The sequence below is a fragment of the Ovis aries genome, chromosome 6 (genome assembly GCF_016772045.2).
Source record: "Ovis aries strain OAR_USU_Benz2616 breed Rambouillet chromosome 6, ARS-UI_Ramb_v3.0, whole genome shotgun sequence".
Taxonomy (NCBI): domain Eukaryota; kingdom Metazoa; phylum Chordata; class Mammalia; order Artiodactyla; family Bovidae; genus Ovis; species Ovis aries.
In genome coordinates this window covers 111,295,728-111,318,712 of record NC_056059.1, presented here as the reverse complement: position 1 = coordinate 111,318,712, position 22,985 = coordinate 111,295,728, and the positions used below count along the sequence as shown (strand labels likewise).

At 47.2% G+C, this 22,985-nt stretch overlaps 1 protein-coding gene across 8 annotated transcripts in view; it reads right to left on the bottom strand.

Moving 5' to 3' along the window:
- Positions 1–18,482, bottom strand: part of CC2D2A (coiled-coil and C2 domain containing 2A) — a 129,255-nt gene extending 110,773 nt beyond the window's left edge. For 3 of the 8 annotated variants that reach the window (XM_042251882.2, XM_042251884.2, XM_042251888.1), the window contains exons 1-4: positions 18,306–18,482; positions 10,416–10,475; positions 7,974–8,057; positions 5,230–5,353 (exon numbers count right to left, since the gene is read on the bottom strand). In XM_042251882.2, the coding sequence (XP_042107816.1) occupies positions 5,230–5,353; positions 7,974–8,057; positions 10,416–10,454 (247 nt within the window). In that variant the 5' untranslated portion in view covers positions 10,455–10,475; positions 18,306–18,482. Of the gene's footprint in view, positions 1–5,229; positions 5,411–6,651; positions 6,754–6,967; positions 7,022–7,973; positions 8,058–10,415; positions 10,476–18,305 lie in introns of those variants that run through there. The other 5 variants (XM_042251886.2, XM_060417684.1, XM_042251885.2 and 2 more) reach the window with 5 other exon arrangements.
- Between the last annotated feature and the right edge of the window lie 4,503 nt (positions 18,483–22,985).

The window sequence follows — 22,985 nt, the reverse complement described above, 5'->3', positions numbered from 1 at the left end:
AGCCACCAGGGAAGCCCAAGAGGCATCGAAAGTCGTCAAATTCACTGAAACAGAGAGTAGAATGGTGGTTTCCAGGGTCCCGGGGAGGAAAAAGGGGAGCTGCTCTTTAACAGGGATAGCATTTCAATTTTACAAAATGAACTACTTCTGGAGATCTATTGCACAACAGCGTGAATATAGGTAATTCTACTGAACTGTATCTCAAAAATGATTGAGATGGAAAGTTTTTTGTTTTTTTTTAGTAATTAAAAATACTCTGGAAAAGACAAGGAAGGAAAAAAATGTGGCAAAATCTTGTTAATCCTTGGATAAGATACACTTCACTATACTTTTTATTTCTGTGTAGATTTGAATTTTCATAATGAAAAATAGGGTCCCCCAAGGGTACTATGTTTAGGATTCTTGGCAGTTGCCTTGGCGACATCAGATTTACTTTGAGAATATCCAAATTCCTTTGATAACCATACATATAAAACCTTAATAGATGAGCTGAAATGTTGTTAGTACAGGAAATAAGGTCATGTTTCCAGTTTCATTGCGGAAAAAATAAGGAAAGGGGTCGAGTAGAAAACATGCTTGCATGATGGAAATCCCTTTTGCTAAACAGTCGTGCCGTTTGCAGAGACATGGGTGGACCTAGAGACTGTCATACAGAGAGAAGCAAGTCAGAAAGAGAAAAACAAATATTGTATATTAATGCACATATGTGGAATCAGAATAATGGTGCAGATAAACCTATTTGCAAAGCAGAAACAGAGACACAAATGTAGAGAAGAATAAATGTATAGACACCAAGGGGGTGGTGGGAGGAACAGGGAGATTGGAGTTGACACACATATACTAGTGATGCTATGTATAAAATAGATGGGGCTTCCCTGGTAGCTCCCTGTAAAGAATCTGCCTGCAAGGCAGGAGACGCAGGAGCCATGGGTTCGATTCCTTGGTCAGGAAGATCCCTTGGAGGAGGACATGGCAATCCACTCCAGTATTCTTGCCTGGGAAATCCCATGGACAGAGGAGTCTGGTGGACTACTGACCAAAGGGTCTCAAGGACTTAAGACGTGACTGAAGCAACTTAGAATAGACAACTAAAGAGAGCTTATGGTATAGCACAGGCGTGCATGCATGCCTAGTCTCTCAGTCGTGTCCGACTCTCTGCAACCCCATGGACTGTAGCCCGCCCGGCTCCTCTGTCCATGGAATTCTCCAGGCAAGGATACTGGAGTGGGTTGCCATGCCCTCCTCCAGGGGATAGCACAGGGAACTCTACTTAATGCTCTGAGGTCATGCGACTGGGAAGGGACATTTAAAAGGAGAGGACATATGTGCACGTATGTCTGATTCATTTTGCTGTACCGCAGAAACTAGCACGTGGTAAAGCAGCTATACTCCAATAGAAATTAACTTAAAAAAAAGAGGCATGGTAGCTTTCAGATGCACTGTTTTCTGCACTCGTTTTTGTGTTTCAGAGCTCTCGGTCTGGAGTCCTCGGTCCCCAGGACCCCCCCTACAGAGATTCCTGCACGTCGTGTATGGCTTCTGATGTATGCCTGTCTCAGGCAGAGTCCCCTTGGGATCCTCATTCCTCGAACACATCTGCCTCTCACTCTGACCTGCACTGACACAGTGAATGAGACCTGATCTGCTCTCTTGACCACTGACCGACTTCCTGCTGGTCTTGACCTCTGGTTTCTGATGGATGCCTGTCCACTCGGGCTGCTCATCCACCCAGCACCCCCAGCTCATTTGAGGTTTCCTCTACATCTCGCTCACCAGTGCTGCCGAATCAGCATCAGCCTCCAGCTCTACCCTGAGTGGCCGGCTGGTCACAACCTTTCTCAGGCAGGCACACCTTAGCATTGGATCGTCCCTTCCCTCTTCAGTGGTTTTTATTTTTTTCTTTTGGACTAATGCATAGATTGTCTTTTATCTCTCTCTACTACACTACCGCATTGGTGGTTAGGGGTAGAATTCTTGCCTTCCATGCAGGAGACCTGGGTTTGATCCCTGGCCAGTGCACCAGATGATGGTTGTGTTTGTCTTGGGCCTCCCTTGTGGCTCAGCTGGTAAAGAATCCGCCTGCAATGTGGGAGACCTGGGTTCAATCTGTCTGTCGGAAGATTCTCTGGAGAAAGGAAAGACTACCGGCTCCAGTATTCTGGTCTAGAGAATTCCATGGACTGTATATTCCATGGGGTCTCAAAGAGTTGGACACGACTGAGCGACTTTCAGTTTCACTTTTCACTATACTACTAGATCAGTGCAAGGTCGTGACTGACACTCTGCGACCCCATGGACTATAGCCCATTGGGTTCCTCTGTCCGTGGAATTTTCCAGGCAAGGATACTGGAGTGGGTTGCCATTTCCTTCTCCAGGGGATCTTCCCAACCCAGGATCAAACCCACATCTCTGTGTCTCCTGCCTTGGCAGACAGGTTGTTTACCATTAGTGCCACCTGGGAAGCCCTTATTTCCCTCTGAGCCCCCTTAGTTGCTGTGTATTTATCTCTTTAGAATACTGCTGCTGACAAGCGCTCAGCTGTATCTGACTCTTTGCAACCCCATGGACTGTAGCCCCCCAGGCTCCTGTGTCCATGGGACTTTTCCAGGCAAGTATACTGGAGTGGGTTGCCATTTCGACCTCCAATTTAGAATATTAATGCATATTATTTAAACATTTAAAACAGCACACACTATTTTAAATGCTTGGATATCCTCTTGATTTGATCCTCACTATCAACCCCATGGTGACACGGAAGCGTTATCTCTCCCATTTTAGAAAGAAAGAAAGAATTCACATTTCACAGGGACTTTATTCCTGGACACAATCTGACATTTTTCCCCCTTGAGCTTAAAACAAGTAATTAAATATTCCATAGCTGTGCTATGGACTGAACTGTCCCCACAACATTTATAAGTTGAAGCCCTGACCCTCAGTGTGATGGTATTTGGGGATAGGACCTCTAAGGAGGTCATATGGTGGGGCCCTAATGCAAAAGAGTTAGAGTCCTTCTAGGAGGAGACACCAGAGGGAATACACAGGAGATGGCAGCCACCTACAAGACAGGCCTCACTGGACACTGACCCTGTGGGCACCTTGATCATGGACTTCCAGCCTCCAGAATTTGTGAGAAAATAAAATAAAAGTTTGGTTGTGTTTTTTTTTGAACCATCCAGTCTATGGTACAGTATATTTGGGCAGCCTGAGCACACTAAGATAAACTGTGATCTTGGGTAACGAGCAATTCTGTGCATTTAGGAACAGAAGCAGCTGCGTGGGCTAAAGCGTGCTTCTGCTCTAGTCATTTGTACCAGTCCTATTGCATTATTGTTCTCGGATGGGAACCGCATTTTTCTTAGGGTTGGACTTCAGATGAGCTTGCTTCCAAAAGCAATAGATACTTTACTCCCAGCTTAGCCTTTGACTGTGTGGATCACAATAAACTGTGGAAAATTCTGAGAGAGTTGGGAATACCGGACCACCTGACCTGCCTCTTGAGAAATCTATGCAGGTCAGGAAGCAACAGTTAGAACTGGACATGGAACAACAGACTGGTTTCAAACAGGAAAAGGAGTATATCAAGGCTGTATGTTGTCACTCTGCTTATTTAACTTATATGCAGAGTACATCATGAGAAACGCTGGACTGGAAGAAACACAAGCTGGAATCAAGATTGCTGGTAGAAATATCAATAACCTCAGGTATGCAGATGACACCACCCTTATGGCAGAAAGTGAAGAGGAGCTAAAAAGCCTCTTGATGAATGTGAAAGTGGAGAGTGAAAAAGTTGGCTTAAACATTTAGAAAATGAAGATCATGGCATCTGGTCCCATCACTTCACGGGAAATAGATGGGGAAACAGTGGAAACAGTGTCAGACTTTATTTTTTGGGCTCCAAAATCACTGCAGATGGTGACTGCAGCCATGAAATTTAAAGACGCTTACTCCTTGGAAGAAAAGTTATGACCAACCTAGATAGCATATTCAAAAGCAGACATTGCTTTGCCAACTAAGGTCTGTCTAGTCTAGGCTATGGTTTTTCCAGTGGTCATGTATGGATGTGAGAGTTGGACTGTGAAGAAGGCTGAGCGCTGAAGAATTGATGCTTTGGAAGGAATGATGCTAAAGCTGAAACTCCAGTACTTTGGCCACCTCATGTGAAGAGTTGACTCATTGGAAAAGACTCTGATGCTGGGAGGGATTGAGGGCAGGAGGAGAAGGGGACGACAGAGGATGAGATGGCTGGATGGCATCACTGACTCGATGGACGTGAGTCTGAGTGAAGTCCGGGAGTTGGTGATGGACAGGGAGGCCTGGAGTGCTGCGATTCATGGGGTCGCAGAGTTGGATAGGACTGAGCGACTGAACTGAACTGAACTAGTTGCAGGGAAATAGGGTAACAACTGAGTAGTAATTATGTAACAGTTAAGAAGTGTAACACACTTCCTTCTCTGGTCTAGTCCATTGTTGGAAAAAAGGAACAAGGACTTCCCTGGTGGTCCAGTGGCTAAGATTCCCCAATGCAAGAGTTCAATCGCTGGTCAGGGAACTAGATTCCGCATGCCACAGCTAGAGATCCTGCATGCTGCAACAAAGATCTAAGATCCCATGTGTTGCAATTAAGACCTGAAGCAGCCAAATAATTAAGTAAATAGAATTTTTTTTTTTTTAAGCAACAAGTGAGGGGTACTAATTTTCCCTACAACGAGCAGATAATGAATGATGGTCACTGTGATGAGGAAGAGTAATCCTGTGGTAAAATACAGGCCATGGTTCCTGGAAGGGAAATTGAGTGTGTATGTGTTGTGGGAGGGGTTGGGGGAGGGGTAAGAGAAGGGATCCTCAAAGGACAAGGTCTCCGAGAGCCTCAGAGACATCCTCAGATTTTCCAACATCTGATTCCAGTCCCATCATTGACAAATATGCCTTGCTATTTCACCTGCCTTTGAATTTCTACCTATCTGATTATTTGCACCATTTCTATCTCATTGAGTGCTTCCAAAATTCTGTAGCTATATAACTATGTCCTGTGGTTGTGTCCTGTCTCGCAGACAGATGCTAACCTAGAAATTTACTCTCAGAACTGGGTTGAAGTGTTGTGGAGGGTGGTGGACACGTACCAAAAAAGAAAAAAACAACCAGTTCCCATGACAAGTGCCCGTGTTACTCTGTGCCGATCACAGGAGGCAGCAGATAAATACTGAATGAACTGAACGCAGACACACTTACTCCGGGGGCCCCGTCGGCTCATCATGCCCAGGAGGCGGGTGTCAGAGCCCTCTTGCACCGGCTCCTGTTGGTCGTCCACTGGGGAGTTTTCCGACACCATTTCCTCGCGGCTGGCAGCCGGCAGCTATGGGCAGAGGGTCAAGGTTGTGGCTCCCAAAGCTTCGGTTGACTCAGATCCTGTCTTGGGACGAGGTGGGTCGCTTAGCAAAGGGACAGGCCTTGATCCTATTCAGACCTAGATAATCCTGGTCTCTGTCACCTGGGTCTCTGTGGTCATCACCCCCTCACCCCACAGGAAGCAGTGGTGATCCTTTCTCTAAGAGGTTTCTTGATGGAGAGAGTGACCCAGGCATCCTAAAATAAAATGAGTATTTTCACTTTTTCTAGGTACAATGTGTAGCGCTCTGTAAAAATTTGGAGGAAAGGGAACTAGAAAAATCAGTATCAGACTGCTTGATCCCAGCTCTAACTCATTTGGTGAGAGAGTAAGCTCGGTTGCGTCTGACTCTTTGCGACCCCATGGACTGCAGCCCGCCAGACTCCTCTTCCTCTGCCCATGGGGTTCTCCAGGCAAGAACACTGGAGTGGGTTGCCATTTCCTACTCCAGGGGGTCTTCCTGACCAGGGACTGAAACTGCTTCTGCTGCATTGGTGGGCGGGTACTTTACTACTGAACCACCAGGGAAGCCCATTTGAAAGAAGCAGTCAAAATGTCCTGGGTTAATCTAAGGCAAAGACCAGCCTCTGACTCCTCCCCCAGACTCTTAGAGGAGGGTCTGCAGGTGAGCAGAAGGAGCAATGGAGGCCGCAGGTGAGTGACGGCCTTTGGACCAGCCAAAGGCTGGGCTCTGAACCCCGATGTACAACGGGACCCTAGGTGACTTAGTGAACTGCCTACCTTCCTTCCCTGCTGTAAACGAAGGGAAATAAAAAGCCCATTCACTGAGATGCTGCTACCTATCAGGCACTTGGTAAACCACAGACATTCTGACTTAAATAAATGTCCTGGGGTAGACCTGAGACATCTGATATATATTTTAAAAATCCCCTAGTGATTCTGAAGTGCCACTGGGGTTAGAAACCGTCCCCCAGATTTCTCACAATGCCTGGAAGACTGCACGTGGTCTGTGATCAGGGCTCCTGTGCAGTGGAGGAATGAGACATGTCTCTGGAAAGCGCACATCTTCTCTCCATCCCCGTGCCTTCCTCTGGCTCAGTAGCTGCACATCCACCCTGTTCACCCCTGCTCACTGTGCCTGTGGCCTTGAACTAGGGACTTGAGCTCTTTGCTTCTGCACTTGCTCATCTGCTGCCTCCTTGGGGCTCCCTGGCCCCCGGCTGGCCCTGCAGGAAGGGTTAAAGCTCCCTGAGTGGCCAGGGGACCAGCCCTCTGGCCGGGTACCACTTCCCTCTCCCCAATACCTCCACCGGCCGGCTCCATCCACCAGCAGAGAAGGAGGCGCCGTGGCCCAGTTTATCCCAGTGGGATGGTGCTGGGTGAGGCGGGGAGCTGAAAAGGGGGTCTCCCTCCAGACTTCAGCTCTCCCGCTGCCCTCCCCACTTCCCTGGCCCCCCTTCCAGGCAGCCCCATCACGTGACTGCTGGTTCAAAATGGCGTTCCCTCCTCCTCCCTCCTCCCTTGCTGGCATCTGGATTTTCCCGAGCAAACCGCCCCTCCATGAGATCTTTCCTGCCTCCCTCCGCAGGGGACGACTCCTTGGCAAGGGCATCTATTTACCTTGAGAAGGTGGACCTTACTCCAGGATGCTCCAACCCAGGGAGGGCAGCTTCTGAGGGAGAGCAGGGCCAGGGGCGGGACCACTAGCCAGCATTCCGCCAGGGAGAAGGGGGTTGGCCTCTGGTTTAGACAGAGGCGGAATTTGGGCTTGGAGTTGGAGAAAGTGGGAGTTCCCAGGATTTGCTATCCTGCACTGCCATCTACTGCACATCTTAGTTTATGGCCTTTGATGATGTCGACTTAAAAAAAAAAAAAAAAGATGCACACTATGGGAGCTGCGAGTTAAGTTTTATTTGGGCCAAAATGAGGACTGCAGCCTGGGAGACAGCACCTCTGATAGCTCTGAGAAGCTGCTCCAAAGAGGGAGGGGGAAAGACGGTATATTAGTGGTTTTGGTAAAGGGTGGGTACAGGCAATCGAGCATGTATTTTTTTTGTAGAAAGTTTCTGCTGGTCTCTTGAAGCTTCTGCTAGTCACGAGAAACAGTCATCACCATGAGTGTTTTTCTAGATACGAGGAGATATAAGAAGTGGGCTCGTAAAATCAGCTCCTGAGAACATCTATCTAAAGACAGATCCTGCCCATTTCCCAGAGCACAGAGTGCCTCATGTCTGCTCTCCACCCTGAGCTCCTCTAGGGGTGTTGGAGGTCAGTGGCTTCAGCAGCACGTGCTTTAATCCTGGAAGAGGCAGATGGCAAGCAGCCATGGCAAGTGCTGATTTGTGGTTGACAATGACAGTACTGAAGGGCCTCTTTCCAGCATTTCTAAACTTCTCTCCAGGGATGGGAGAAACCTTAGGGGAAGGGTGCTCCAAACACTGCTTCATGGTGAGGGTCATCCATGAGGCCCACACGGGGTCCTTCACCTGGACCACCCACCCTCATCCCTGTCTCCTCCAGAGAATCCCAAGTGCTGGTACCCGCGGGAGGCCGCGCAGCCCCTCTGGATGCGGTGGGCTCTTAACCGGCAGCTCAGTAGGCAGACGCGGGCTTCTGCCATCCTTACCTGCTTCTTTCTCTTTTGTCTTGGAACCTTCGAGGGCTTCTTCTGTCTTTCCTCTTCTGCATCCTCACCGTCGTCAATGTACTCCTTTGTGAAAATGCAAATGGAAGTGTGGTCACTTGGTGTGTATGTGTAAATCGGGAAAAAATGGTAAGAAAGGAAGAGGGGTGGGATTCTTGGGTGTTCCAATGACCGCCTTGGCCTGGACCCTACACCCCCTAATGCTGAACGTGGGTGAAGGGACAGTTGACAGAGCTACACAGCCACCATCTGCTTTGCTCCAAAGAGACACATTCTTGAAAAGTTGTATCCAAATGGAAAGATGGTCAATGAGATGGTGTTGGAGATTCCATGGCCCCAGGTGCCCATTCAGGCCTGGGGCATTAACTGGGTGCTTACTGTGTTCCAGGGGGCTTTGCTTGTGGCTCAGATGGTAAAAGAATCCACCTGCAATGCGGGAGACCTGGGTTCGATCCCTGGGTTGGGAAGATGCCCTTGAAAAGGGAAAGGCCACCCACTCCTGTATTCTGGCCTGGAGAATTCCATGGACTGTATAGTCCACGGGGTCGCAAAGAGTCAGACACGACTGAGTGACTTTTTACTTTCACTGTGTTCCAGACCTTGTGGGCACAAGAGGTGCCTGGTGACTTCCTTCAAAAGTCATAATGTCATGAGGCCACCAGCAAGTGGATCTGCCAGGACCGATGTTCTGACCCAGATGGAGACCCCCTAGCCCAAGAAGACAGATCACCCTAAGGGTTTCCAGGGTTGGGCTTCTCTGCTCCCAGCCTTACAAGCAGGTAGAGGTTAATGAAGATATGTGTGAAATCACCATGGATGTTTGGACTTAATGGAAATTTTTGCAGGTCTTTTTGAAAAGGGAGAAATCCTGCAACAGTGCCAATCTGGTTTCTTTTTCCACATGATGCTTTCTAAATTTGTAGTCAAAAGTTTTAAAAACTGAAGCTTCTCTAGTTTCCAGCTTTAAAGTTTTCCAGTCCGGCTTTTTCAAACCAGAGTGCAAGCACCTCTGGGTGTAAAAGAGGTTGCAAATGAATCTAGAACCTCTCCTGCAATACCAGACTTATTTGACATTTTTTTCCTGAAATTGGGAAATTTTGGTACTTCTACTGGAATTTGGAACACAAAGCATGGATTTGAATCATGTAAGGTTTCAAAGAAATGGCATGCAGTTTGCTGAGCTGGGCTCTAACCACACATCAATGTGCTCGGCCTCAGGTTAGAGGAGACCTGAGCCTTAATTGCAGAGGGAACTGAGGTCCCAGCCAGTGAAAGGACATGGCCTTTGTCTCCAGGACTTGATCCAACTGCCGTCCGCTGGGCGGAAGCCCCACTCTCTTTTAAGCCTTCTTCTTCAGGGCCTACCAGGAATTCACCAACTTGGATTATAAGACATTAATGTTGAGTGTGCAACTGTGGCTCTTAATTCAAGTCAAAGTTCTTATTGACTTAGAACTGACTTGTGAGAAATATTCATAATTTTTTTTTTTGGCTTTCCAGACAAGTTTTGATCCTCTGTAAGTGGAAAGCTGTGCAGTAGGCCCTCAAATTAGACTGAATGTGAATTCTGAGAGGACTCGGGATTCCATTCAGTGTTGTAACTCCAGGGACCAGAGGCTCAGTCCATCTTTGTTGCATGAATGAATGAACACAGGTAGATGGAGGTAAGTTGTTAGTACTTATCTTGCTTAAAGTGAGTCTTCCTGGTCTGATCTGGATTCCTTCAGGCTTGTGAAGTACCTATTGAAAACAGCACATTGTCCCACTTCTGCCTCTGTGATCTGAAGTCACTGAGCTCTGGAGCCAAGAGAGAAGCAAAGACTGAGAGGAGTACTTTCTTTTCTGTTTGGTGGTCTATAATCTCCAAACTGGAGCTGGCCTTCCTCCTCTGCTCCATACGGTGTTTAATGACGTTTTGCACAAAAAGAGTTAGAAATTGCAGGGCTCTGTGGGGATTTTATTAGCGGTCATAATCTGTAACTGCTGCCCTCATGTTGAGTTTCGTTAGAGACCAGGTGCTTCAGCAGAACTGGGCCCTGTCGTAGGTGGTAACTCAGAACCACTGTCTGTTGGAATACACGAGATGATGACAAAGCATGCTCAGTCAAGTCCAGCTCTTAGCGACCTCATGGACTGCAGCCCGCCAGGCTCCTCTGTCCATGGGCCTCTCCAGGCAGGAACACTGGAGTGGGTTGCCATGCCCTCCTCCAGGGGATCTTCCTGACCCAGGGACCGATCCCGCATCTCCTGTGTCTGCTGCATTGCGAGTGGATTCGTTGCCTCTGAGCCATGTGGAAGCCCCACACCTGCAGCACGTGTGCAGTAAGTGCTTGTTGCTGGCCTACCTTCCGTTCACCAACACGTGTGACACACATGTGCACACATACTCACACATCCGTCAGGTGCATCTAAGCCACCACTCACCTCTGTAATTATTTTCACTTTTTCTTCCTTGGACTTCATTTTCTCTGTGGTGGCTCCTCCCTGACAGGCAAAGAACAAAGCAGAAGTCAGGCCCTTTGAACTCAGTCAAACATCCTTCTTCTTACTATTGACAACTCTAAAGCTAAGCTTGATGGCTAGGGAAGTGTTTGAGCTGAGTCCAGCCCCAAGGAATACATTCTTAGGCCCCAGGCCTGATGGACACGAACCCTAGAGGAGAAGGAAGGAGGCTGGACGTCCCATCCCCATGAGCTTGGCAAGGAACCTGGCTTTCCTGTGCAGGAGGTGGGACTCAGGAGAGGGTTCTGCCCTTGGTGTCTGATGACCCTGGTGGAAATCTAGCTCTGGAAGGATTATTTCATAGCCTCTCCTCTCCCTTCCCTGGGGGATCAGATGGTAAAGAATCTGCCTGCAAGGCAGGAGACCTGGGTTCCATCCCTGGGTTGGGAAGATCCCTTCGTGAAGGGAATGGCTACTCACTCCAGTATTCTTGCCTGGAGAATCCCATGGACACAGAAGCTTGGCAGGTTACAATCCATGGGGTCGCAAGGAGTCAGACACGCCTGAGTGACTTTCACTTTCCTCTCCCTTTAAATGCCCACTGTCCCTCACTCTCTGCTCTTGGCCTTGGTTCTCATTTCAAGGGCAAAGAGGTGAGGCCAGAGAGGCCCCCTCCCCTCTGCTGTCCCACCCCACTGAGCCATGGCATCCCCCTCTGCTTCCACTAGCTCCTGTGGCCTGTCCTGCTCCCATCTGGGCCAAGGTCTCTGCCTGGGTCCTGCTTCTGCCCTCTCCTCGTCCAGGACCTTGATTCAGACAGTCTCCCCCCTTTCACCTGCATAATCCATTCTTCCTGCTTTTGGGGTTCATTCCTATCTGTGTACAAAGGCTGTTTCCTTAAAAAAAGCTCTCTCTGGGTTTCATGTCTCTTTCTACCCATCACTCAATTGTTCAGCCCTCTACAAGGAACTCCTCAGACCCTCTCCTTCCAAATCAGTGTTTTGAGCCCAACACTTCCCGACAGTGCTCTTGCCAGCATCTCTGAGTGTTGCAGAAACAAGTCCTCGAGAAACCAAGCACCACACTCAGAGAGTTGGAGAACTCAGGTTTATTACTCCAGAGGGCCCAGAGGAGTTAACACTCCAAGCTCTGAGCCCTGAACAAAGGGGTTACAGAGCTTTTATAGACAGACTACAGTGGGCAACACCAGCTGTTAATAGGCTGGTTTAAACTAAGAGATTTCACGTGCATGTGGGAACAGCAGTCAAGATGGGGAGAGGGGTGCCTGACCCTTACACTTGATTAAACAGGTTTGCAGGGGCTGGGCAGTTGCAAAGAGCAGGACAAGCGTGAGTGAGATAAGCTCTAGTTTCTAGTGCTGTGAGTCCCCACTTTCTGAGACTACGTGACCTGCGTGATCTAGACTTTGCAAGGAGCAAGCTGAGTTACAGAGGCAGAAGGAGAAGGAGGTTATGTAAACTTTTAGCTTTTCCTCTTCATGAGGACCTCCGCGTCGCCATGTCTCATGTTCAGTCCTCAACCCTCAGCTTAGTTGCCCCATCAGAGGCAGTGAGTAAAGAAAGTGACCCGTTGCCTTCTTTTTCTTGCCAAACCTTCTTTTCTTGGCTTCTCAGGCACACTCTTTCCCAGTTTTTCTCCTGCCCATTGCTTCTCCTGCTCAAACTGCTGGTCTGGTGAGCACCACACATGACACTGTCTGGGGAAGAGCCTCCCTCAGCTCACTCCCTTAGTGAGCTTGTCTCGCCTCTCGGCTTCAACTACTGTCTGCCTACTGACACTCCCCACATTTAGACCAAGGTCCACACACCTCCCCAGAACTCCGGACTCAAGTGTGCACACGCTCCACAGACACCTTCCTCTGTGTGAGTGCTCAGTCATTGAGTCGTGTCCAACTCTTTGTGACCCTGCCAGGCTCCTCTGTTCCTGAAATGTTCCAGGCAAGAATACTGGATTGGGTTGCCATTTCCCTCTCTAGGAGATCTTCCTGAGCCAAGGATCAAACCCGCATCTCTTGCATTGGCAGACGGATTCTTTACCACTCTACCACCTGAGAAGATGGTCTCTTGGCTTAACATGCCCCGAACAAGCTCCTTGTCATCACCCTGAATCTGCATGTCCTGCAGCCTTCCTTGCTATGATGCACAGTTCAGTTCAATCGCTCAGTTGTGTCCAACTCTTTGCGACCCCATGGACTGCAACACACCAGGCTTCCCTGTCCATCACCAACTCCCTGAGTTTACCCAAATTCATGTCCATTGAGTCAGTGATGCCATCCAACCATCTCATCCTCTGTTGTCCCCTTCTCCTCCTGCGTTCAATCTTTCCCAACATCAGGATCTTTTCAAATGAGTCAACTCTTCACATCAGGTGGCCAAAGTATTGGAGTTTCAGCTTCAACATCAGTCCTTCCAATGAACATTCAGGACTGATTTCCTTTAGGATGGATTGGTTGGATCTCCTTGCAGTCCAAGGGACTCTAAAGAGTCTTTTCCAATACAACGGTTCAAAAGCATAAATTCTTCGGCACTCAGCTTTCTTTATAGTTCAGCTCTCACATCCATTCATGACTACTGGAAAAACCATAGCCTTGACTAGATGGCCCTTTGTTGACAAAGTAACGTCTCTGCTTTTTAATATGCTGTCTAGGTTGGTCATAACTTTTCTTCCAAGGAGTAAGCGTCTTTTTATTTCATGGCTGCAACCACCATCTGCAGTGATTTTGGAGCCCGCAAAAATAAAATATGCCACTGTTTCCACTGTTTCTTCATCTGTTAGCCAGTTGCCATGATCTTAGTTTTCTGAATGTTGAGCTTTAAACCAACTTTTTCACTCTCCTCTTTCACTTTCATCAAGAGGCTCTTTAATTCTTCACTTTCTGCCATAAGAGTGGTGTCATCTACATGCTATAATGCACAGAACTCCATCTTTTCCCCTACCAGGCCAGAAACTTTGTGACTCTCACATGACGCATCATGTCCAATCCATCAGAAACCTTACCTGCTTCACCTTCATATTATATTGAGAATCCAGCCAGCTCTAAACACCTCACTGTTGCCACCCTGGTCTGGCATGGTTGTTTCTCAGGGCCTTTTTGTAAGAGTCTCCTGACTTCAGCTTCCCTTGTGGCTCAGCTGGTAAAGAATCTGCCTGCAATATGGGAGACCTGGGTTTGATCCCTGGGCTGGGCAGATGCCCTGGAGAAGGGGAAGGCTACCCACTCCAGTATTCTTGCCTGGAGAATTCCATGGACTATGATCCATGGGGTCACAAAGAGTCGGACATGACTGAGCGACCTTCTCCTGACTTCTCTGCTTCCAGCCTCACTTACCTACAATCCATTCTCTGTATTGAAGCCAAAGTGAATTGTTTAGTGTGTAAGTGAGGTCATGTCATTCCTTTGCTCAAAATTCTCCAGTGACCTGCCTCTCTTAACAGAGTTAAGCTCAAAATCCTTCAATGGCCTACAAGGCCTTGTAAGATCTGTACTTGAAACTTCTTGGCTCCGAGCCTTTGCGCTGGCTCTGTTTAGAACTCACTTTCCCAAGCATTTTCAGACTCTCTCTCTCTTTCATTTTCCTCAAGGCTCTGCTCACATTTCATTTTATCAGAGACATCCTCTCTGAATGCTTACAATAACCACCCCCCTCCCCCTACCCCCTTGAAGCTCCCCAGCCACTGTATAGAGGTTTCTTTTTCCATGGTATTTATCACCAGTTGACATATATATTTATTTGTTACCATCTGTCCTTTCTCATTAGAACACAAGTTACAGGAGGGCAGGAATCTTTGCTCAATTTTTAGGCCCAGAGCCTAGGATATTGTGCTCAGTAGGCATGATAAATGTCTGTTGAATGAATGGCTTAATCATTCTTTGCTGGCTGTGCCTTCCTTGACCACATTCTGAGCCCTTCAGCGTGTCATTGTCATCCTTGAGCTGCTGAGAAGATTAAAGGAGAGAGCACAGGAGAAATGGCAGGGCTGACATATTATAAGCCCTTCTTAATAGCTGTGGAATTGGAATCTTAACTGGACTTGGTCACGTAAGCAGCTCATCTGAAGCACTCAAGCTTTCTTTGACTCTAACGAGGAGTTAGAATGTTCAAAGGAAATAAAACATCTGAAATTCTATTGTCTCCTGTCCAGACCTTCTCACAGGCTACAAAAAATGGACGAAGGGAAATGCCACAAGCAGCTAAGAAAAATAAAAGGGTAAGGAGGTAATCTGGGGAGAACCAGAGGGCAGACAGTCAATATAAAATGCCACAGAACATGGGAACTCTCTGAAGCACAACTCTGGTAATTATGAAGTGGGAAAAAGAGAACTGCAATATTTTAGTGGCTAAAAAAAGAGCCTCCATAAATTGAACATGTTGCATATGAAAGAAATAGAAGCAGAACGTGAAAAATGTGATGGGGTTGATTTTTTTTTTTTCCTTCTCATGTATTCCTGATCATTACCTTTGAATGAATTTCCAAGGAAATCAAATGACATCAAAATGTATCTTGTTATGAACACTGCTGCTGAGAAAGCAAATCAGTACTCCCTAACGGTAACATGCAGCTTGTCATCATCATGCGTATTGAATGCGTGTCATTAATAATATTTTCCTCCTGCAACATCAAAACGAGAGCTGTGGTTCAGTGTAGCCTTATTTGTGTTCTCTCTAGACGCACCTCACCACTAGGGCTCACAGGAACACTTCCAGCCAGCAGTAAAGGCCTCTGTGCACAGGAGGCGATGAGGGATCCTCTGAGGTTAAGCTCGGACAGGCTCCACGATTTGCCATTATGGTTATCAAACGTGTGTTCAGACGCTGCAGCCCTCCTCCATGGCCCCCTGCCTCTCTGTTTCAACATTCACCCTTGTTTTGCGATGTCAGTAACTGTATCTCTTAGTCCAGCATTCTGGAAATATTTACAACTGAAAGCACAGAGCACCTCCCCGTTGTGAAAGGACTTTGGCTATTTTAGGTCACTGATTTATTTAGTTTAACTCAATGCGGGAAACCAAAGATATTTTCCAAGGAACGTACTGACACCTTCACCCAAACAATTGGACCTTCTCTGAGGGCCATCAAGTGATCAGAGTTCTACCCAGAGCGTCTTGTGGTAGATTCTATAGGACGCAGGGGGAAAGGACTGAGAGTATACGAAAAGGGTGGCGTTGTATGCGAGGCATTTCAACCTTGGCCGCTTAAAAGATAACATAATAGGTTCGGTCTTCTAATATCTCCATGAGAAAAAGAAAGAAAGAAAGATAATATAATATATGCACCCTACTCTAGAACACTGAAGACATGGTTTTATAGAAAGAGTGAGGACTTTGTAAACAACTGTATGGACCTGGGTTCAAATTCCAGCTCTATTTCTCAGTTATGTGATATGATAAATAGAGCTGCTTTTGTGATTTGAGAGCAATGCCTCAGCCCTCTGAGATACATTTCTGTATCTTTAAACTTGTGATTGTAATTCCTACCTCAATAAGTGATTGTTTTATTAGGGTTAAATGATAGAATCTCCATGGCCCAGGGCTTCCCTGATAGCTCGGTTGGTAAAGAAGCTGCCTGCAATGAAGGAGACCTTGGTTCAGTTTCTGGGTCAGGAAGATCCTCTGGAGAAGGGAAAGGCTACCCACTCCAGGATTCTTGGGCTTCCCTTGTGACTCAGCTGGTAAAGAATCTGTCTGCAATGTGGGAGACCTGGGTTTGATCCCTGGGTTGGGAAGATCCCCTGGAAAAGGGAAAGGCTACCCATTCCAGTATTCTGGCCTGGAGAATTCCATGGGCTGTATAGTCTGTGGGGTTGCAAAGTGTTGGACATGACTGAGCAACTTTCACTTTTTTTCAAATGATAGACTATATGTAGTAAATTGCCCATCACAGACCAGGCTCTCAATATTGAAAAGTGTTATATTTAAGAAAAGGTGATCCTAAAGGGGGGAAAAGTAGAAGAAAGTTATAGGGAGGGTTAAAAAAAAAGGAGGGAGGGGAATGGAATCATAAGAAAGACCTTGCTGCTGCTGCTGCTAAGTTGCTTCAGTCGTGTCCGACTCTGTGTGACCCCATAGACGGCAGCCCACCAGGCTCCCCTGTCCCTGGGATTCTCCAGGCAAGAACACTGGAGTGGGTTGCCATTTCCATCTCCAATGCATGAAAGTGAAAAGTGAAAGTGAAGTCGCTCAGTCGTGTCCGACTCTTAACGACCCCATGGACTGCCCCCCACCAGGCTTCTCCGTCCATGGGATTTTCCAGGCAAGAGTCCTGGAGTGGGTTGCCATTGCCTTCTCCGAAGAAAGACCTTAGGTGACATCAAATCTCCCACAAACACCTTCAGTTCTCAACTCTGAGTCACTGGACCGAATAACGCTTCTTGCCCATACCTCAGCTGGGCCCAGGGCAGTTTCCTTTCTGTTTCCTTTTAGGGTGTTTCTGAAACCTTCCTCTGTCTTCAAGCCCATGAGCCTTTTCTACCCATGGACAGCACTAAGCTTTCTCTGTCTTATCTTGTTAAAGCCTGGACCTCTGGGCAGGTCCAAACACACCCTGTTTGATTTCTTTACCCAATTCTCCACGTTCTTTCAGTCACTGTTTCCTAGAGTAAAAGGTGAGTGGCAAGCAGCTTTATAGAATCATTTTATCAGCTCAATATAGTGAATACAGTCTTCAAAGAGTACCTATAAACACCGCATCTGAGCTGTGGGATGTGATATACGCCCAGTGCATTCACTGGATGAGCCAAGTGCTCGCAGGCCCTCCGTGGGGGTCATCCCTCTGTGCTTTGAGCACTCAAAGTGAAGTCACTCAGTCGTGTCCGACCCTTTGTCGGTCCCATGAACTGTAGTCTACCAGTAGTCTACCAGGCTCCTCTGTCCATGGGATTTTCCAGGCAAGAGTACTGGAGTGGGTTGCCATTCCCTTCTCCAGGGGATCTTCCTGACCCCGGGATCGAACCTAGGTCTTCTGCATTGCAGGTAGACTCTTTCCCCTCTGAGCCACCAGGGAAGCCCTTGAGCACTCAAAGCCTTTCATCTATCTCTTATGGCAGTTATCTCGCTGTGCTGTGATCTGTTTATAGGTCTGTCTCTCCAGCAGACTCTAAGCTCCTGACCTGGTCTGGCTCCCTTTTGCACACTCTAATCTTTAGCACCTTGCTGAAGCCTGGTGCCACGGTGCTGTTCAGGGCATGTTTGGTTGGATGACTCCTTAAATAAGCTCGAGGAGATCCATTTGCCAGAGATTTCTTTCTGGTGCTGAATTTACTTGCAGAAAAGGTTATATGAACATCCAGTAACATCCATGGATTTCCCCTTTATTAGCCTTTCAGAGCCCCTCTTTGCAACAAAGGGAAAGGATCAGCTTAATTCGCAGCTGATAGAAGTCTTTGTCTCTTGGCGAGTCAGCCTTTGTCTGTAGCAGCCCTTCCTCTGTCTAATGCTGAGGGAAGTGAAGCATGCAGTAACTAGTACTTTGCCCCTTGAACCACTGGCACAAAAAGACTCGGAAATGCAGCCTGCAACCAGTGTTTCTGGGAGATGGGAATGCAACAGGATGGCGAGCACGTCCCAGGAAGGAAGTGGAGGGAGACTTTAGAAGGCATTCTCCCCCAGGGGGCTGTCATGAGCTGGACTTACATTTCCTGCAAGCTAGGCACCAGGCAGTGGCTCTAATCAAAGCAGCCGAATCATGCTCCATGTTTTCATCTCAGAAAGTAAAGCGTAAATATAACGACAAGGTCTCCTACATTTACAGTTCATTAAATTGGCTCAGGGTGTCCCGGGGAGAGTCTGAGCTCTGGGCCTGCGCTAGCAGGACCTCACTGCCCCAGCCCTGCTCCCAGGAAAAACTGATTTACCTTAAGGAACTTTTCAGGGCACTTTGCAGATTCTGCTTTCTGGGTTGAAAGTGGAGCGAGGCGGCTCTCCCTGATGATGCTTCTGAAAAATTCCGGAGGGCAAAGTCTGAGTGTTGGGGCGGCTCCTGGGCTGCTCCCTGGGAAGCTGCAGCCCTGTCTCAGCAAAAACACCCGCTTAGCAACCCGTTCCTAAGGAAGGTCACTCCACAGCTTTTTTTTTTCTTTTAAAGTGACAGGTTACTTCTAGCAGAGAAGCACACACCCAGGGGGAGCAGAAGCGCACAGCTTACAGGGGAAGCGCACAGAGAATGAGCCTGGGGCGCTGGGCAGACAGGAGGCCAAGTTTTCAGTGCAGCCCCCTCCCTCACATTATCACTCGCTGGGCACTTCTGATCAATGGCAGGCAGGCGATACTCAGAGATGGGTGGCTTAGAATCAGGAAAGGTCCTCGTTACAGGGTGAGGATGTCCGACTTATCCGCCTCTCATGCTCCCTGAGGTTGCTGTGGACTGTTCTCTGGTTAAACATGCAAAATTGAATGTGCGAGATGACTCTGCTTATTCTCTGAATTGCCCTGAACTTATTGAAAGAGGAGATCACTGGTAAGGCTCAGAAAGCAAAGGAAATGGAAAAAGAGGCAAAGCCGGTGACTGAGGACGGGAATGAACAGACCAAAGAAAGCCGCACCCCAAGCATCCTAGGGTGGGTGTATGTATGTACCTGGGTCCTTCTGTGTGTGTCTCTGTCTGTGTATCTGTGTCTGTGTGGGTTTGCGTGTGTCTCTGGGTCTGTCTCTGTGTGTATATATCTGTGTGTGTCTGTGTATGTATTTCTGTGTGGGCATCTCTGTATATGTATGTGGGTGCATCTGTGTGTCTGTGTGTGTCTCTGTATCTGTGTACATGTGTCTGTCTGAGTGTCTAGGTGTGTGTGTACATGTGTGTGTCTGGGTGTATGTATCTGTATGTGTGTGAGTCTCTGTATGTATATGTGTGTGTATCTGTGTATCTCTCTGTGTATGTGTCTAAGAGTCTGTGTCTATGTGTTTGTGTATGTGACTATGCGTGTATGTGTGCCTGCGTATATGTATCTGTGTGTGTGTGTGCATCTGTGTGTGTGTGTTGGGGGGGAGAGGTGGGGGGGTTAGCTAGGCACCAGAATGAGGACATGAGCTGGTCTGCTCAGCAGCACTTCAGAGAGGCCCAGGGTTTTGCCCTGCAGTGTGCTGGGCTGAATTGTGTCCCCCGGAAAGATATGTTCAAGTCTTAATCCCCAGGACCTCAGAATGTGACGTTGTTTGGAGACAAGGTCTTTACAGAGGTAATCAGTTTAAAGTAAGGTCATTAAGCTGGGCCCTAATCAAGCAGGGGGCTTCCCTGGTGGCTCAGCTGGTAAAGAATCCTCCTGCAGTGCGGGAGACCTGGGTTGGATTCCTGGGTGGGGAAGATCCCCTGGAGAAGGGACAGGATATCCACTCCAGTATTCTTGGGCTTCCCTGAGGCTTAGCTGGTAAAGAATCCACCTGTGATGCGGGAGACCTGGGTTCTATCCCTGGGTTGGGAAGATCCTCTGGAGAAGGGAAATCCATTTCAGGATTCTGGCCTGGAGAATTCCATGGACTGTATCGTCCCACCTTCACTGGCATCAAACTGGAAAACATGGGACATTATTTTCTGGAGGAACTGAATGGTCACAAATAACAGGTCCCAGGCACAGGCATTTCTGGCTCCTTGAATGAAATAAGCAGCATTTTGCCTTTACAGAAAGGTAATAGAAACTGAGAGGGTCACAGGTTAAGAAATGCTTGCAGTTATATAGAAAGAGAGTCAAGAAAGCAAAAAAGTACAATATGTCAAAGAAGTAATGCAAAGAAGACTCTCAGAATTGAAAGAAGTCTTTCAATTGAAAGGGGCTGTGACCCAGCGCTAGTCTGGGACACCAGGAGAAAACTGCTCTGTCTTAGCTCACCAGCTCTGCATGTGGCAGAAATATTCTCCAGGGAGTTCATAACCCTGGCCTGCACCAGGTTGCTGAACTGCCTTATTTATGCTACCTACGTCATTTAGGAACTCCCCAGGGGACACATTTTGAAAATGGGCTCAGGCTTCTGTATCCCTGTTGGGTACCCAAGGGCAGATACAAAACTTTCCTGGAGAGACACACCCTCAAGTAGTCCATTCAGAGCTGCTGCAGATAAACCTGATCCATGCTGCAGTCCATGGGGTCTCAAAGAGTCTAACATGACTGCGTGATGACGAAGAAACCTTCTAAAGGTGAACTCACAATCCAAAATTAGACACACAGGAGGAAACACTCAGGCGTCTGCCGACAGTCAGAGGGTGCAGCAGATAGCCAAGAACTTCTGATGATACAGTGATCATATGGAGAATCAGAAAAAAAAAAGGACCATTGAAGAACTTAAAAGGAGGCTTTGAAACTATGAAAGAAGAGGGTGATACTGTCAAAAAGATCAGGAAAAGGTGAAAAAGAACCAGCCAGAGCTTTTAGAAGTGAATAATAAAGTCGTGAATTTTAAAAAATTATTGGGATATAGTTGATTTGCAATGCTGTATATGTATGAGTCATATATATGAATATATTATATATTAATTTTTTAATTTAAAGCAAAGGACGGGTTAACATACGGATGAGAGAGCTGGACAGAAAATGAGTGATGTAAAACGTAGACTTAAAAATTCAAAGTTGGCAGAGAGATGGAAACTAGGAAAAGTTTGGATGAAACACATGGAGGAGAAATTGATGAGATCTGCCATGTCCAGTGCAGTTCAAGAGCAGAGAAGAGAGAGACTCTGGACACTGGATCTTAGAGCTGAGGGATCTTGGTCAAATTCCTTACCTTCTTAAGATTTCAGTGTCCTCATTTGTAAATTGAGGTTAATAATAGTACTTACTCCAGAGGGTCATGATAAGGTTTATTGAGTTAATATTTGTCAAGCACACAGTAAATGCTTTTGTTGTTTTGTTGCTAAGTCACATCCGACTCTTTTGTGACCCCATGGACTGTAGACCACCAGGCTCATCTATCCATGGGATTTCCCAGGCAAGAAAACTGGAGTGGGTTACCTTTTCTTTCTCCAGGGGATCTTCCAGGCCCAGACCCATGGCTCAAACCTGCCTCTCCTACATCTCTTGCGTTGGCAGGCAGATTATTTACCCCTGAGCCACCTGGAAAAGCCCAGTAAATGCTGTAAGGTTTATTAAATTGAAAGAAAAATGTGGATGCTGTTTTACCTTAGGCTGCTTTAAAAGAGTACCATAGCCCCCGTGGCTTAAACCACAGAGATTTACTTTCTCACAGGTCTGGAGGCTGGAAGTTCAAGATCAAGTTGCCAGTGGTTTGGTGTTTGGTGAGGACTCTCTTCCTGACTTGCAGACAACCATCTTCTTGCTGTGTTCTCACATGGCCTTTCCTGGTGCCTGAAGAAGAGAGAGAGAGAGAACTCTGTCTTCTTCATGTAAAGCCACCTTCCTTCATAGCTCGGCTGGTAAAGAATCTGCCTACAATGTGGGAGACCTGGGTTCGATCCCTTGGGAAGATCTCCTGGAGAAGGGAAAGGCTACCCACTCCAGTATTCTGGCCTGGAGAATTCCATGTGCTGATCTGAAATAACATATCTGAAGCAACAGTTGGCACTGGACATGGAAAAACAGACTGGTTACAAATCAGGAAAGGAGTATGTCAAGGCTGTATATTGTCACCCTGCTTATTTAACTTATATGCAGAGTATATCACTCAAAATGCCAGGCTGGATGAAGCACAAGCTGGAATCAAGATTGCCAGGAGAAATATCAATAATCTCAGATATGCAGATAACACCACACTTATGGCAGAAAGTGAAGAAGAACTAAAGAGCCTCTCGATGAAAGTGAAAGAGGAGAGTGAAAAAGTTGGCTTAAAACTCGACATTCAGAAAAGTAAGGTCATGACATCTGGTCCCATCACTTCATGGCAAATAAATGGGGAAACAGTGGAAATAGTGGCAGACTTTATTTTTTTGGGCTTCAGATGCTGATTGCAGCTATGAAATTAAAAGATGCCTACTCCTTGGAAGAAAAGCTATGACCAACCTAGACAGCATATTCAAAAGCAGAGACATTACTTTGCCAACAAATGTCCATCTAATCAAGGCTATGGTTTTTCCAGTAGTCATGTATGGATGTGAGAGTTGGACTGTAAAGAAAGCTGAGTGCCGAAGAATTGATGCTTGGGACTGTAAAGAAAGCTGAGTGCCGAAGAATTGATGCTTGGGACTGTAAAGAAAGCTGAGTGCCGAAGAATTGATGCTTTTGAACTGTGGTGTTGGAGAAGACTCTTGAAAGTCCTTTGGACTGCAAGGAGATCCAACCAGTCCATCCTAAAGGAGATCAGTCCTGAATATTCACTGGTAAGATTGATGCTGAAGCTGAAACTCCAGTACTTTGGCCACCTGATGTGAAGAACTGACTCATTGGAAAAGACTCCAATGCTGGCAAAGATTGAAGGCGGGAAGAGAAGGGGATAACAGAGGATGAGATGGTTGGATGGCATCTCTGACTCAATGGATATGAGTTTAAGTAAACTCCGGGAGTTGGTGATAGACAGGGAGGCCTGGCATGCTTCTTTCCATGCGGTCACAAAGAGTTGGACATGACTGAGTGACTGAACTGATCTGAAATAAA